Here is a 17,246-nt window from a genome sequence, read left to right as displayed (position 1 = left end):
GCAATGCATTTATTAGCATATTGTCTTTTTTGCAATAAATCTCCGAGTTCTAGCAATACTGTCAACTAATGAACTCAAATAATTCTACTACACAAGCATCTCATCAAGCAGATTTTTACCTCTGAATGTGCCTTTTCCTCTGCCTGCAAGAAAAAAAGAGAAAATTACTGTTTTTAAAACAGAAACAATGTATACAGATAATAAAGATAACAAAGATAACAAATTTCAGAGGGATAGCCATGTTAGTCTGTTTTAGCAAAACCAACAAGAAGTCTAGTGGAAAAGGAAGGGATACAGAGATAGGAGTCTGTATTATTTCCTTTTTTGTTTTCTTTTCTTTTAAAGTATTTGATGAAGCGAGTTGTATCTCACAAAAGCTTATGCCATAATAATCTAATAAATTTGTTAGTGCCACTGAGAAAAATAGCAAATGTTAACTGGAATTACATATCCCAGCATCGCTGAACAAATAATTGAATTTAAAGTTAATAAAGATTTGGAATTAAAACAATGAACTAATTTTTTTTTAAAGAAAACCTTCCTAGGAATAACTCAAAGGGTATGCCTACATTTGCACCCTCTTTCGAGAGAGAGAGATGCAAATGAAGAGATTCGAAATTACAAATGAACCCGGGATTTAAATATCCCACTCTTCATTTGCATATTCGCATTATGGCGCTATTTCCAAATAGCGCTATTTCCAAATAACAGATGCTGTTAAGACGCAGTTATTTCGAGAGAAAACCCTTATCTTGAAATAACTCTTATTCCTCATAGAATGAGGTTTACCAGTTATTTCGAAAGAAGGGTTTTCTCTCGAAATAACCACGTCTTAACAGCGTCTGTTATTTCGAAATAGCTCTATTTGAAATAGCACGATAAAACTAATATGCAAATGAATCATGGGATATTTAAATCCCAGCCTCCTTTACAATTTCAAATCTCTTCATTTGCATTCCTCTCTCGAAAGAGGGTGCAAGTATAGACATACCCAAATTGAGTACAAATAAAGTTTTGCCTGAGTAAAGTCAGCAGAATCTGGTCTATCATTTCTCCCTATATATAAATAACATTTTTCCTGTCAGGCAACGGAATGACTTCATCACGCGCTCACATTCTCTGGCCGCTAAAGCAGCCAGAGAGAGGGCGGTTGGTGAGCATAGCAAGCATGGGGCATAGCCTACTAGTAATTACTAAAAGACTCTTATGAAGAGTAGAAGAACTCCAGTAATAACAACTGCAGTTAGAAAACATCATGGAAAGTTTGTTTCAGTGAAAATGTGTGAGTGTGCAACTTGTATATTTAGCTGTACAAGGTAATTGCTATATCAACACCAAAATCTCTAATGAAATTATAAATGTTTTACTGTAAATCAGGTAATCTAACAGAGTAATATATATTACAGTAATATCCACTAAACATTTAAATTCAACATGTACTAATGGTTATGAAAAGGCAATATCTGAGACACTGTGCTATTGCCAAATGCAAGCCTTAGAATATGAAATAGCAGTAATATCGTATACTCTACTTTGAAAATGTTGACTTTTTCATGGTGACTATTGCTGGGGCATTTACTCATGAAGATATTTTCTACACAATGATCACACAGAGAAGCATCCAAGGAACGAAAAAGAATTCTGTGCTCCCGCAAATACTACTGTGCTTGTGAAATGAAGAAACTGAAAATACCAAAATCTGAATTAGGGGTTCTTCATTTTTGTACTCAAAGCAGATGGTCCCATTATGACAGCCACTGCATATCTGACACGGGAGGTAGCACATCATGTTGTCATTCGATTACACCCTCTGGCCAAAAGACAGAATGGAGCAGGTAGTTCCCATGGGAAGCCATACTCAGTCCTTGAAGAGGCAATACCAACTTGTAAATGATGGCCTATGACACAGAACTAATTAATCTCAGGTTTAAAATTAAAATGCAAACTAATACCACTCAGCAATCCAGCCTCAGGCCTTTAGAATCAAATGTGATACTGACAGCCAAATTCAGAGGCAAGTCCACAAGAGTCTAAAGGGAGCTGAAACAGAATCTACTACAATCCAATTTTTAGTGTCACAACAAAACACTAGCACATAATTAGCACCTCCTTTACACATCCCCTTATTTGTCTTACTAAAGCTAAGGGACACTAAGTATATCTCACATGCTGTGGTGAAGTAACAAACAGAAGGGTGTTAAGCAAGTGAAAGTTACAGTAGGCTGCTTTAACTACCTTCTGCCAGCTCCTTATAGAGTAAGCTATACCAGCTTGTTGCCAGAGCTGAGAAACTATTGACATGTCACAAATACAAATACAAATACCCACATTATGGCAAACTGTGCTGTGAAACATGCAGTGTCTCCAGAAGCTAAATTTGCATTATGTCTAAATGCCAACTGAAACCCACAGTGGAAACAAAGCAAACAAAACAGTTAAAAATACGTACTGAAAAAACTGATGAATTCTGAAATTCTCTCTCACTGGACCGCTCCATTGTGAGAAATGCAGTATCAGCAAATCAAAGAGTACATCCTTCTGAATCTCAAACTCCTGCTTTTTAAAAAATGTCTGCCAATAATAACCTAAATATCAAGCTCTTTACCCACTGCTCTCTCTCTCTTGGTCTCCCCACTGATTACTGATTAAGCTGCAAAAAATTATAATGCTAAGAATGAAGGCAGTGGTTAAAGAGATTGATAAACATCTTTAGATGAGACATTTAGTGAAATGAGGGCTGCTGTGGAATTCTTACAGGGTACTTTTGGCCTGTACTGTGAAAAACGTCTAGCTCTTGTACTTCTTCTTCCTGCTTTCTAATAATGGTAGAAAGTGAATTATAGGTACCATAATCCCTCTGAAGCTACCTCTTTCTGGAAGAAGTAGGGCACAGCATAGTATCAGTGAACAATGAAAGTTTGTTCGTTATGTTCAGCTGATCTGGTACTGAAAGTCAATCTTTTGTCTGATGTTTCCACTTGTGCACTGCTTCCTGATTAATTGCTGCAACTTTTTCACTGGAGCACAGAGGATACAGCAAGAGAAATTCTGATCAAGGATTTTCTTCTCACAAGTACAAGCATACTAGTTTTATAAACCTAATTCTTTCCTTGTCCTTAACAAATCTATTCCCTAGCTTCCATTACCATAGGTAGATAATCAATAACCTACTGCTCTAGTGGTTAAAGAAAGGAACTGATAGTCGGAAGTCTCAAAATGTATTCCTAGATATTGAAATATTTGTGTGACCTTGGCTAAGTCTTTTAAACTCTCTGCCTTGGGTTACTTATTAGAAATAGTTTTGTATGGTGCTGTGAAGATCAGATAATAGTTGAAAAGTGCTCTAAGATCTTGAGTGGCAGAGGTGATGAAAACACAAAATATTATTACATCCTTTCAACAATATAAAATATTGGGACTGAGATATTGCAAAACTGCTGACTGACTGAGCAAATAATGGAAGCGCCTGCTGTCACTTTGTCATTTGCTTTTTGTCCATCTGCCAGTTCTTCTAAAAATTGCCATCAGAGCTGAAATACAGCTTTTGATACTCTCCATGAGAACAGATTAGAATGCTCCCAAGATAGGGAAGTAGCAGCAGGGATTCTTCCACTAGGAAAATGGAAGTGAAAGGCTCAGTTCTGAACATTACTGCCAGAGCCTCATTTGGGGTTTGTGTGTATGGAGACACACCTCTCTAAGAGGCAACTCAAAGAGGCATGCTGGCTTTTCAGTAGGGACAGTGAGGGCTGAGGGAGCCCCATGTGAGCAGGAGTTGCAATATTCTTTGACTGGAGGCAGCATACTCTGCTGGCAGTGCAACAACCATCAGCAGTAGGCAAGGTCAGAGCTAGACATCAGCAACACAAGGTCTGAGACAATGGATGCCCCTTTCGCATATATGGAGTGCAAAGGAGTGGGAGGGTTGAGAAAACATCCTTCTTGTACTTTCTCCTCTTCACATGAGTCTAGTCAACATTTATTCTATCTGTAGTTAGCTTAAAGATTACACTTATCTATTACTCAGGAGAATATACATAGCATATACATAACTTTTCTGGTTTAAAATACAGACATATATCTTGCACTTCCACTATTCTGAAGACTTTTGTACATAAATCATTATACTTCATTATACAGCATAACAAGTGGAACAATATATCACAAAAATGTCAGAATTAATATTTTCTGTTTACAATAAAGCCCAAATCAAAAGACGTCTCAGAAACAAAGCTCTGTTTGGGCTGGGAGAACAAGTTACATTTTAAAGAAACTACTTTTCTATTTGAAAAGAACATCTACTAGATACTGTCATTTTTGTGAATGTGAATTTGACATTGTTTGCTCCCGCCTCAAACCCATCACCCAAAACAAACAAAAAACCCACAACTGCATTTTTAAGAGGAATTTCTCAAATAGTAACATTATAAAAACACACCCAATTACAAGGCTTTGCTCTTAAAGACCACACCCCCAAACAATGATGAAATCAGTCAATAATAATTATAAAGTATAATAATATAGAGTGCAGAATATAGTACAGTGTATAACAAGAAGCCCCAGATGTGGCTGGACTCAGCATAAGTTTTCTTATATATATTTCAGCCCTTCAAATTACACCACAGATTTAGTGAGTGCTAAATTCATCACTTAAAGAAAAAAAAAGATTCTAATGAGATATGAAAAAGCAAAAGTATAATACTGAAGTATTACTGCGATACTTGTACGCAATTTAAATTCAGCTACTCTTAAAGCTATTTAATGAGCTAGAAATGTTTATTGGAGATGTGCAATATCACTGGCAGGACTTTTTTCCCCCTAAATTGTCGATACTTACTGTAGAATAGAGAGAGGAGGTGCTGGAGACCAGTGATAATGAGGACCCATGTACTACAAAAAAGGAAAAAGAGCCATTATATAAAATATTGATGAAACGGCATGAGCCCTTCCCTGTGGAGCTCAATAGCAGAGCACCACTTTTCAAAATACGAAACAATCTGCCACAAAAAGGAGCTATTAAAGGTTATCAGTGTATACAAGCAATACGTATTTTTCTTGTACTTGAAATGACTGCTCTAAATTGAGAAACATTTGACTGTGCACTGTAGGTAAGAGATTTTTAATGAGATACAGCATTTTCACCAGTAAACCAAACATTGTTTCTGTCATTTGATAGTGAAGCACCTGATAAATACAGTTTTTCAAAACTGCACAGATGGAGCTGTGAACATCTGCCTATCTAGAGTGCTGACTACAGAGTTCTAAAACACAGCATGCAGCACTCTCATCTTTAAAATGGAGGGGTACCTTGCCAAAGATATAGGAACTCGGGCCTTTCTTATCTAGTAATTCTCTTCAGATCAACACAGAACACTGCATATTTGGGTTTGTAGTCTGTTTTGGCACCTTTGTATTTAAAGGCATGTGGGACTGCAATATGCACTGTTACGGTGTAACTGTCCATCAAAGGATTTTACCCTACCAAAAGACTTTTGGATTTGATTCCAAGGAATGGGACACAGGGCTCTGGAAAGTGGCCACTTAGGACCACAGTGGAAGAACATTTGAAAGCCCCTTCTAGTCAGCCCCACAATGATTATGGTAGATCCATTGAGGCTACATCTTCACTCTGCAGAAGATCACCGCTGCTGTGATCAATCTTCTGGAGTTTAATTTAGTGAGTCTAGTTAAGACTCACTAAATCAAACTCCTAGGATGCCCCTGACAGTGTCTGGTACTCCTGTTACTGCCAGGAGTGAGGGAAGTCGACGAGAGCTTTTGCTCCCATCAGCCTCCCACTGTGGGTACACCGCCAAGATTGGCTTAAGGTAAGCTGACTCCAGCTACGTATCCTACATAGCTGGAGTTGCATACCTTAAGCGAAGCAGCTGGCTCTACTGTAGATCTGATTTGGAGGAAGATTCTCTAAAATAGAACCTCAGAAAAGAGCTGTTTGTTGGTTTATTTTTAAGGGAACATCAATTGTAATACTATCTGAACAAAAATTCCACAGTTGGGCAGGTTGTTTCATATTTGCTCATAACCAGAAAATTTTTATTACGTGTATTAATCTATTGTAATAACTATCTGAAGCATATGCATGTGACAAACATGAGATATTAACAATTTAAACATTTTTTGATAGGCAACCTAGACTTTAAATCACCTTACTATTTGTTAATTATTACTAATATCTGGATACACTTCAAGATTCTGCAGGATCCAATGCCCATCCTGATATATATATATGATATATATGATAGTGGCAGTCCCTCCTTCTACCCGTCATTACTTTGTGAACCTTTATATCATCCACTCCCAGTGACTAAGTTCCCTGGCCCTTACTCTCACATATTCAGCCTCTTACTCTCCCTAACTTTTATCCTCACGTTCTCCTTCTCTTCACTGTACAAGTTAGCTCTAATTTCTCTTATGAAGTAAAATCTGCCGTGGCCACACTTTTCCTTTCAACTCATGCACTTTTCCCCCTTTACCTTTAAGGTCTATGAACTACTAAAATCCATTATCTATTGAAGCACTGACGTCCTTTCCCCTGACTCATAAATTTACTCCAATCTGGCTTTCACCATCTCTGCCAGTGGTGTGCAATCTGCAGCCTGTAGACCGTATGTGCCCATCATGGTTGTATGTGTGACCCATGAGACATTCTGTTTACCATTGCCCTTGTTCAGGGTTGTCAGATTCTGCTGGGTTCCATCCTCATAGTTTTTTTTTCCCCCCACCAGTATTACTAAAGAGACACAGACAGACACATAAAGCAAGAGTACATGACCATGTGCTTGCCCTGCATCCAGTTATAGTTCATTTTCATCACTTAAATGATGATGGGGTAAGGAAAATTGGTTTAGCATTTTTAAAAAATTTAGAGAAGATGGATAGAAATAAGATCATCAAGTGAGAAGGAGACTTCAATAGTCATGGCAGGGGATAGCCAAGGCATGAATATGGTTTTAGGTGTAAGGGAAGAAAGGATACACATATGCTCCAAGAAGAAAAGTTTAGGCCCTTCACTGCATATTTACAGCAACCCACATCCTATAGTTCAAAAACTATTCAAGGCAATCAATAAATCAAATATAGTCTGTGTTTCATCTATAAAGAACATGTATTTGCCTACTCCCTCTTATTGTAAGTAGCACTCTAGTTCTCAAACAGAGCAAGACGAGCTACAAGTCAAGTTCTCTGTAAATCAAAGGTTTACTAAATCATTTCAATATTACAAATCAAGGTAGCCATTTAAATAGAATTCTGATATATTTGTCTTTTACTTGCTTATCAAGCATTATTTCAGCCCTACCTTCCTCCATGCTGTCTCTGAATGAGCCTGAATGACTGATTGCTCGTGGTCTCTCTTCTAAGGATGTGGCACTGCCACACAGCTGGGAGTCATCATACAGGTCAAAAGAAGAGTCTTGTGCAGGGATGCTGTTTGAACGCATCATACTGGGTCCAGGAAGGTTAAACTGGGAGAGGTTGGTTGGACTCACTGCAAAGCAAAACTTTATTTGTAAGGCATGTTCAATTATTGGGGATTTGGTTTTATGCAACATGAAAACACCAGTTCACAAAAAAGGTGGGCTAAGCACTGCTGATGAAATGAAAGGCTTGCTTTCTTAGGCTTGAAGTGATCATGCAAAACCAAAGTAGTCAATCTAGGAGAAGGGAAGAATAATAGTGACAGATACAAGGAGAAATCTGTATTAAAGTGTTAACATTGTGCTTAGAGCCAATGTAAATACGGGAAACTGTGGCAATCATTGATTTGCTTAGATTTTATCTAACTTTGTTTATGTAATGTCTTTTTTCAAAATGTTAAAGTAGTATAATAAAGCCTTATGGTTTTGTGCCTCTTAAAGTTGCTCTCTCTCCTGGCTGCAACATACACAGGATACAAATCTAACAGCAACACTAGAAAAGTGTGAATCTTTCACAGGTTATTGCTACTTCTGTATTAATGATGTCAAACATAAGTGTTTAGTGGAAAATTAAGATTATCATTTTCGATAGGTTAGCCATTTGAGCATGACAATTATAGCAGGTCTGACATTTGAGCCTTTTAAGCCAGAGAGACCCCAAATGTTCTGGGAGGACAAAAGGGCAGACCCAACAAACAAAGCATATTTTTACTATAAGGATACTGTAGTAGTTTAACATTCTAATTTTTCAAAAAAGCATTGAATAAAAAAGTTCAGCATAAAAATGATATAAAGTAAACAAAAACCAGAACATTGTAAAATTGGGATGTAACCACTGTGTGTTATCCAAAACCAATAATTAGAAAAAAAATTGTGCATCCAATCAAGTCTTTAGATTATTTGACTACAGGTACAAGTTCTGGGTACAAGTAGTATTTTCTGCTATAAAGAAAAGGCCAAAAGGCGGTCTTGGTAATGAAATCCAGAGCAGGACAGAGGAGCCAAGTTCAGATCCTGACCTGAATCCAAACTATTCTGAAGCATGTGGGCATTTGGGAATATGATTGTGGTTGGGCCCATAACAGAAAAGTCGTCCAGCCAAGAAGTTTGTCTATTGATCCAAATATTCCCATCATTGAACGTGGGCCCATCTCAAAACAAAACTACAGTATGTACCATTATCCGGATGGGAAAAAGGATGAAAGGTCTGAACCAATGCCCACTAAAACCATGGGAACGAATCCTGCTGATGGCTATGGCTGGATCAGGGCTGTGAAGGAGAAAGGACAGTCTTGTGGTTAAGACTCTGTCATAAGAGCCAGGAGATTTTAGTTTAATTCCTAGCTTTGTTGTGGATTTCCTGTGTGTGGCCTTGGAGGGAAATCTTTGCCTCTTTTCCCATATGTTACACAGGAATAAATTGCTGCCTACAACATGGAGATGCTCTGAGGATAAATTCATTAATGTTTGTGAGATATTACAGTAAAATGGACATAAAAAGGTACCGACAGACTACACAGTGTATTGTAAAATATTCATTGGTATGATTATTTTCTATTTTAGGAAGCAAGGGGAAAACATTCTTTTACCCAAGTTGGAAAAGTGATATTTGCCAGCTGCAGATGAAGACATAGCTGAAGGTGAAACAATGGGGGACTGACTGCCAGTGTCCTGCAGGCCTCCTGTAGAATGGGAGCGCAGCCACTCCTTGCCCTCCTCCTGGCTGGTCTGCCGAGATGACGGGGTATATCTGAAAAATCACAGCTGGCACACTTAACACAAGAGCAACGAATAGGGTTCACAATGCAATGAACAATAGTTAACATCAAATATGCTTTGCTGGTCAGACAGAACAACAATTTTGACCATCCTGTATCCAATTACAGTTACTCAATTGTTACAGTTAATTTTAAACCATCTGTTTTAAATCTCCCAGGGGGTGAAAACAAACCAATCCCACACCAACAAAAATAACATTCTCCTTTCTTTGGGGAAGTGTGATGATAGGTCATACCAAACAGACAGCTGAGCTGAGAAAAAAGAACTTAAAAAGCTGCAGCAGGTTAATAAGATGAGGCAAAGGCCAAGTACCATATTAATACAGTGGATGAATGACAGACTAAAAAGCAGAGAAAGATGACTGGCTGTTGACAGAATAACATCTGCCACAGGAATGTTCAAGCATGTGTGGGCATTTGGTAAGACAAAGGGAACAGAAACAGATCAACAATTGTGAAAAAAGAAATTTTATTTGATAATGATAGCTACTATGATCAAATGGGATGTTTGTCTCATGGAATGCTACATAGCATTGTGTCCTTTCCCAAATTAGGGAGAGAGGAGACCAGGTGGGGACAAACAATCACTTAAATGGATTGTTTCTCTGGAACCAAAAAGTTTGGAAATGAAATTTATACATCAACTGGATGCTATTGCTAACCAATACAATGAGTGTAACTGAGAGAAGGTATAACAGGGAGAATAGACAGCCCATTGGTCCAGATCGAGAGAAAGGGAAATTCTAGTACATTAGAAATGTGTAGGCATTTTTTAATGTTTAGGTCTCAATAAGAGCTAGTTTTTAATTCAGTCTGTGACAGCCCACCGTAAAACTTCATTCAGCATAATTCCATGCCAACTGAAGAGCGCTCTCAGATTCCTCCCTGCTATCCCATGCCACATTCCTCAGGCATCCTCAGAGAAGCTTTTGCTATGGGTTTTTGAGGCACTGCCATTTCCACTTAGGAAGCTGACTGAATGAATATATAATTTCTGCACATGACTGTTCTCATGGAAACTTTGGGATATTATGAAACTATCCTAGTCAAATTAAATAATTATTTCTTTTTCCTCTTTTTTTGTTTTGTTTTTTGTTTTAAAGATGAGGCATTATGGCAGCTTTTCAAACCTGGCAGAGGTGGGTTACCCCAGTAGTTTCTGGATCTGGAAGCGGATGAAGGGAAAAGTCGGGGTTCAAATTTTTAACAGAACTGCAATAGCAGTACATACCTTCACTTAGCCTTCATCTGACCAAAATGGTGAAAAATCTTGACAACAACTAATTAGGTTTCTATGCCCAAATGCTGTCTCACTCTCCCTTGCTGTTTTTATAGTATGGGATCACAAATTTTAACCTCCCACTTTTGGACTCTTGAAAGAGTGTTTGGGGGCTGCTTTTCCTATGTGGCTCTTCATCCAACAAGGCTCTTCCAGGGTGGTGGGAAATTGGCTTGATCCTCTCTCACCCAAAGGGCATTGGGTAGTTGTGGAAATCGTTACATCCTCCCCTACCATTTGAACTTTGAAAGCCCTGAAGATATTGTGTAGTTCACTATCACTAGGACACAGGCTTTTGCGTGTATAGTTCCAGTGAGAGGAGGGCTGTATGTCAGACTACTATCATATGTGCGTGTGTGCATGTGCGCGTTTGTGTGAGTGACCACCTCCCAGAAAGGCTTTGATGGATAAGAACAGCGGACAAGCTGATATGGCAGCTGCACCTGAGTAAACAGTGGACATAGTCATATATTCTTTTCCCCTGACTCCGACCTAGAGCTCAGGACAAAGGAGGTAATCTATGGTCTTCCCCATCTGAAGAGAAGATAGCAGTAGTGAGTGTGGGTGGCTGGGTTGGGGTCTCAGTAGAGCTGGGGTGTGTCTGAACAGGGCCTGCTTTATGCTTTCAAACCCCGAATGCTGAAATGTGTCTCTTCTATGTTGAGGATCTTTAACCCCGCAAGCTGGATCTGTAATATCTGTTCCATCCTCAAATCCATGGCTACATGCACTTAGATCCCATTTCCAAAACCTTGCTATTCTGCATGTTTTCAGTTTTCTTTGTGTTGCAATTTTTATCTACTGCACTGTGTGTCCCTTAACTTTCATTGTATAAGGATACTATTTTAGCAGTATTGTTTTCCGTGATATATCTGTAGCTTCAATTTACTTAGCAGGCCAGACCGTAAATAGAAAATCCAATGTTAAGGATTTAGTTTGCTTGATTTAAACCTAAGCACCAGGAGCTCTGTTGTAACTAGGATCAGCAAGGAGAAAGAGATGGAGAGACAATGTAGAAAAGGTTACAGAACAACAGAGAAGCTGCAATCATGCTGAATAAAGTATATACCTTAGTCCCTTTTTGGGCAGTGTATTTCTGTCAAGCTGCATGCTGTTAAAACAAAGAACACCCCTAAGGACATACAATAAACAGGACTGTTCAGAATTACAAACTCTAAAAGTCCAAATACATTCATATTACAACTGGCAATTTCATTTATTTTAATGTATTTTTATGATAAAGCCCTGACTCGCTAGAGAGGAAGTCAGGGCATAGATTGCCACATGTTCATTTTTTATCCAGACGTGCCTTGGTCTGGGTCAATAGCCATTTGGCGAGTGTTCAAATCAGACAGAAGTTTTGCCCTCCAAATCTTAATCTTCCTTACTGAGTCATGCAGACTCAACCTGAACTCGGTATGGGAGTCATATGGTCACAACACAAACCTGCATATTTCACAGCTCCCTGTGATTGTTTGCTGTGTTTCCATATAAAATGCAAGTTTTTGTTGCCTGCAAAAAAGCAGTGTGGCCTTGGCAGAAGCTAAGTGGCAGATTCTGTTTGTAAAAAGGTGTGCTACATATATAGAGGCTGATTTGCCATTGTCTTGCTGCTTGTGCAATCAATGCAAGTACAGGGTGGGCTGTAAAATGCCATCAGGTCAGATGGTAACAGCATTTTAAAACTCATTTTACGCTGGAGTGAACAACAACATGAGATGCAACATACAGGAGAACTGGGCTCTTACCAGTGTAAATCCTTTCAGAGCCTCTTAGGGAGACTCTTAAAAGGACAGTCTTCTACCTTCCTTGAATGGGAAATAATTCAGATGGTTTATCTTCCCTCAATTATTTGGCTTTCAGCTGGCTGGTGATAACATTTGATCAGACTTTTTGGTGAATTAAAATACACTAGTTTTTTTTAATATTATTTAATGTCAGTATGAGGATTAAATGAAATGGGGTGGGAGGGAGTTGCCACAATGCTGAGTAGCATGTACTGTATGCCATCAAGAGAAGCATCAGCGACAGTCCCTTGGATCCACACTGCTTACGTAGAGAAATGTTCTAAAACTTTCACACAATTGTTAACACTGGTTCAATTTCAGTGGCATTAACAGTGCTGAGCGCCCTCGTGCAGATGGGGCACTAAAGTTTTCAACATACTTTTATGTAACTTTCCTCAGGCCTAGATGACGAGATGTTGAAAATGCTCTGACCAGCCACTCATCCCAACTTGGCTTCTCAACATTACAAACCCCAGTGGAACTCACCAAGTATTAGCAATGGTAAGAATTTATAAAGAATCTGTCCCTAGTTTAGTCAGAGCCCTACACTGCACAGGGAGAGAGCAGACAATGAAAGCCAATCAGTGCTTGTCAACACTGCCCCACAATTCAGGTGACAGAGGCTTGAATAGCAGAGTGAACCAAAGTGCTGTGCTGTACCTCTGCCATGTGAATGCTGTGGCCATGAATGAAAAGGTTCCTACTTCGCACTGAGGTAGTCTTGTTTGAAGAAGTCTATGTTAATGTGAATTAGGAACCTTTTAGTTCATGCTTGCATCATCCACACAGGGGAGTTACAGTACAGCATTTGGTGCTCCTTGCTATTCACACAATCATAGTCTGAATTGCAAGCAGTATAATATGTCCATAGTGGTAAAGCACTAGAATTGTCTTCAGAAGCTTGACTAGAATTGTCTTCAAATGGTTGGTCCAGTGATAAACATATAACTTGATTTCCAACATAACCATGGCACATGGAGAGTCATTAAACATTAACCCTAGCTGAGAAGGAGATTACATGGATTTTACTGAATGGTTCATGCATTTACTAGTACTATATAATACACAAGGCCCTGATTCTTGGTTTGTGCCATTAGATGCAACTTCAATATAAAACAAATAATAACAATTGTAACAGCAACAATGTTCCCTTCTGAGACCAGACAGTAAGTGTGAAAAAATGGGACAAGGGATGAGGGGTAATATATATACGTATGTAAAGTCCATAGTCATCATAAGGAGGGACCAAAGCCATGTGCCTCTACCACATGAACTAAAGTCAACTGGCTCTTAGCTTAGGCTGTAGAGCAGACTTCACTCTCCCTGTCGCAGTGCCTTTGGGTTACATATATGTTGAAGCCCCAAATATCAGATTGTCCCTATAAAAGCATGACCCTTAGGGAACATACTAAATGTGCACAAGTTAGAGCAGCACTCAGGCTGTTCTAGCTGAGACTAGTCCAATGATGAGATGGAACAACAAGGAACTGTAATTGGCTACCTGACTGTTGCTGATCACAGCAGACCACAATGCAGCCTGTATGATAATCTAGACAGGTGTTAATTCTGCAACACTTATCTAACTATCCCATCTCCTCTGCTCTGACCAAGTAGAAGAGGAACATAAAGGTTGTGAATACTCTACAGAGGTAAAGAATAGAGATGAATCTCTGATTTTGGATTTGACTACACAGGATAGTTTTACCAATCTGTATTGATACAACCAACAGAACTTATACCAGTACAACTTTCCATGTGGATACTCTTATTCTGGATATAGGAGTGGTTTTTGGGAGCCTTCCAAAGGGACATAATATAAACAGAGAAAGCCATTCTCATTCTTGAATAAGCATGTCTATACAGTTATGGCTTGTCTGCACTATGGAGAAGATTGACGCTCCGGAGGTTGATCTTCTAGTGTTCGATTTAGAGAGTCTAGTGTAGACCCCTATATCAAATGCTGAGGGCAGCCCCCACCAGAATTCTGTACTCATTCTGCGAGGGGTAAGGGAAGCCGGTGGAAGCATGTGCTCCTGTCAGCCTCCCACAGTGTAGACACTGAGGTGGCTCAGCTTAAAGTAAGCTGAATTCAGCTACACATTTTGCCTCTTAATGTTATGAAACAACATTTGCACTTGAAAAGAGCAACAAAAGAGGAAGTATATGAAAAGAGCAAGTATATATAAAATATCACTTTTTTAAACAGACCTTTGGAAAAAATCAGACTTCAAAGATCCCATTGGGGATATAAATCAAGAAATGACAACTTTCTCTAGAAATTTGTGAGTTGATTTGTTCTGAGGCCAGATCAACCTGATACATGGCTCTCTTAGGAATCAGTCAAAATATCCCCACGAGTTAGATATGAAATTGTAAAATATTGCTAAAGGCAAAGTATTTGAGATCACTGAAATTAAGTCACTGAACAAATACATGAAGTAATAAAAGAGGGAGCTACTCGGGAGCTTATGCTAAGTGGTTAACATTTTTAATGTGACATGAAACATCTTTTGCATAACTATAAGATTTGGCATATACTCAGCATCCTTCCAAATCTTCTTAGTGACTCTATTCTGAAATGTATTAGTAGAAATTATTGGAGGAACATTATATGACCCTATAAACTAAAATATAAAATAAAAATAAAAATAAAAAAATACTTTTCTTTTCAGCTGATAAAATCCAATTACTACATGTACATTGAAGGGCCATAAACAAAATCAACTGCATGTCAATATATTTTTACCTTTGGGCTGGTCTATAGAGATTGTGCTCTGGCACAACTATGATGCTTAAGTGTGATTTTTTTACATGAACTGGTATAGTCCCTAGTGGGGATGCAGTTATACTAGCCGTTAAAAGCCTTATACTTGTACAGCATATTTGTAGTTGGGAATTTTACAACAAAATATATTTTCATGGAAAATGCCCATTCATCAAAAGTAGAACTATTGAAGGAATGGCTTCATTTTGATAAATCTTCCTTTTTTTAAAAAAAAAAAGAAAAAAGTACTGAAATTGTCTAAATGTTCTGTTTTGACATTTTCTTAACAATTTTATTTTTCTGTTCAAAGTCATTTTTCATTTTGAAATGTTAGCAGATTTGTACTACAAGTGTTTTGCAAAATTAAAAAAAGGTTAAAACTGAAAGGAAACATTTCACAAGTATTGTTACAAAATAGTATTATTGACCTGGTACATTTATTTTTTTGTTTTTGTTTTACAAAATCATTTAGAATTTGAATTGTTTTGCCATAATTCAAAAACATTTTTTTTAATCTCAAAAAGCTCTGAGGGATGGGAAAAACATTTTCCTTGTAGTTCAAATTATTTCCTTCATTTTACAGACATATAAGCAATTCCAGTATAACAAGCATTATATCAGCATAACTGCATCTATGCTAGGGGGATGTTGTACTTTATGCCTACATAATTAAAGTAGTGCAACATTTGTGGGTAAACAAAACATTAAAGAGACTATTGTAGAGGAGGGACAGGATTTCTCTTGTTCTTGTCTGCATGTTCTGTGCAGAACTTACCATAATTTTGTGTAGCCAAGCCATGATCTTACAAGTTTTACCTCTCAAGTAAACCTTCCATCAACCTCAACGGGGGCAGCACAAAGAGAAACAAGTTGCCAGATTGGGGTCTTAGGGTTTTTAATTTTTTTTCTGGCCTTTCATAGAGAAATAAAAGAGTAAAAACCCTTTGTAAAAAAAAATGTACCTGTAAAAACACAAATGTGGCCAAGAGCTGGCCAGTGCCTGAGATTACTTTTAACACTTTTTTTTTGATGGAGTCCCTTTGGGCTTTCTCTTTTTGTTGCTTATGTTTCTCTGACATTCTCACTGGTTTTGTTCTCAATGTGTCTACGGTTAAGCTCACCTTTCCGATAGTGTAGATCTGACACTTCCAGTCCTCATGAGCAGGCTCTGAGCCTCCTGAGTGCCTGTTGTCAATCCAGAGAGAGAGCCATGATGGCTGAGAGGGAGGTCAATAGATTCAGAGCTTGTGTGCAGGCTAGTCATTGACTGGTAACTTGGTGTGTCCTTACTGCCAGCTGAGGAGCTGCTCAGGTTTGCAGCCCACACGAGACCACCTGACGTGAAAGAGTGAACAGATGCTGGACTGGAAGCCAAGGAGTGACTTAAGCTTACAACATCTGTATTTAATTCCGAGGGTTTACTGAAGAGGGGGCTGCTGCTACCACTTTGCCCACCTGCACTGCCCATGCTGCCTGTACCTGAAGATGGAGATTCTAAGCTGCCTTGCCGTGCTAATGTGGTACTAGGGCTGGGCATTGCCGAGGTGGGTTTCACACTCTCAGTATTGGGTGCAGAGGCAGCTTTGCCACCAGCCTTGGCACCAAACAACCTAAAAGTAAAGCAAATAGTTTTAGTTGTTATTCAGAGAAATCGATACCCATATTAAACATTCATGGCATAACATCATGAGCACCAAATTCTACCTTTTAGTACTACTAAAATAATGCACTCCTTGTTGATTAATCTCCTTTCAACATTAAATTCACTTAACTACCCACTAACATGGGATTTATTTCATTATCAAAAGCACTCATTCATTGTTTTTCATATGTATTCTTTTCAGGTATAGAACATCACACCATGAGATGAAAAACAAGCGAATATTTGTTTTATGATTGCATAAACAGATTAAACTTTCACCCATATCTGCTAGTTAAACTCCTACACTTAAACCTTTAGACTACTAAAACATTGCTTCCAATGAGAAGCTACAATGAATGCAGCAATCACTTGCAAAAGGGCATTCTTTGCAGCTTGTCAAACAGCTACATATTTGTCTAAGATGCTCTCCACCTTTATCCTTCCTCTTTTGCACAGACGGATATCAGCCAATTAGTAATTAGTCAGATACAATAATATGCACAGAGCAAGTGCAGAAAGGACAGGCACATGTCATGTGGCTGTTAGCAGCGTATATTGAA

At 38.4% G+C, this 17,246-nt stretch overlaps 1 protein-coding gene across 12 annotated transcripts in view; it reads right to left on the bottom strand.

Moving 5' to 3' along the window:
- NAV3 (neuron navigator 3) overlaps positions 1-17,246 on the bottom strand; it is an 812,431-nt gene that overhangs the window by 52,567 nt on the left and 742,618 nt on the right. For 8 of the 12 annotated variants that reach the window (XM_075932274.1, XM_075932283.1, XM_075932261.1 and 5 more), the window contains 6 exons: positions 16,166-16,654; positions 11,563-11,604; positions 9,026-9,186; positions 7,319-7,507; positions 4,838-4,890; positions 120-143 (listed from right to left, as the gene is read on the bottom strand). In XM_075932274.1, the coding sequence (XP_075788389.1) occupies positions 120-143; positions 4,838-4,890; positions 7,319-7,507; positions 9,026-9,186; positions 11,563-11,604; positions 16,166-16,654 (958 nt within the window). The remainder of the gene's footprint in view (positions 1-119; positions 144-4,837; positions 4,891-7,318; positions 7,508-9,025; positions 9,187-11,562; positions 11,605-16,165; positions 16,655-17,246) is intronic. The other 4 variants (XM_006118493.4, XM_075932255.1, XM_075932291.1 and 1 more) reach the window with 2 other exon arrangements.

This window comes from Pelodiscus sinensis, chromosome 1 (genome assembly GCF_049634645.1).
Source record: "Pelodiscus sinensis isolate JC-2024 chromosome 1, ASM4963464v1, whole genome shotgun sequence".
Taxonomy (NCBI): Eukaryota; Metazoa; Chordata; order Testudines; family Trionychidae; genus Pelodiscus; species Pelodiscus sinensis.
This window is presented reverse-complemented; position numbering and strand designations above follow the sequence as displayed.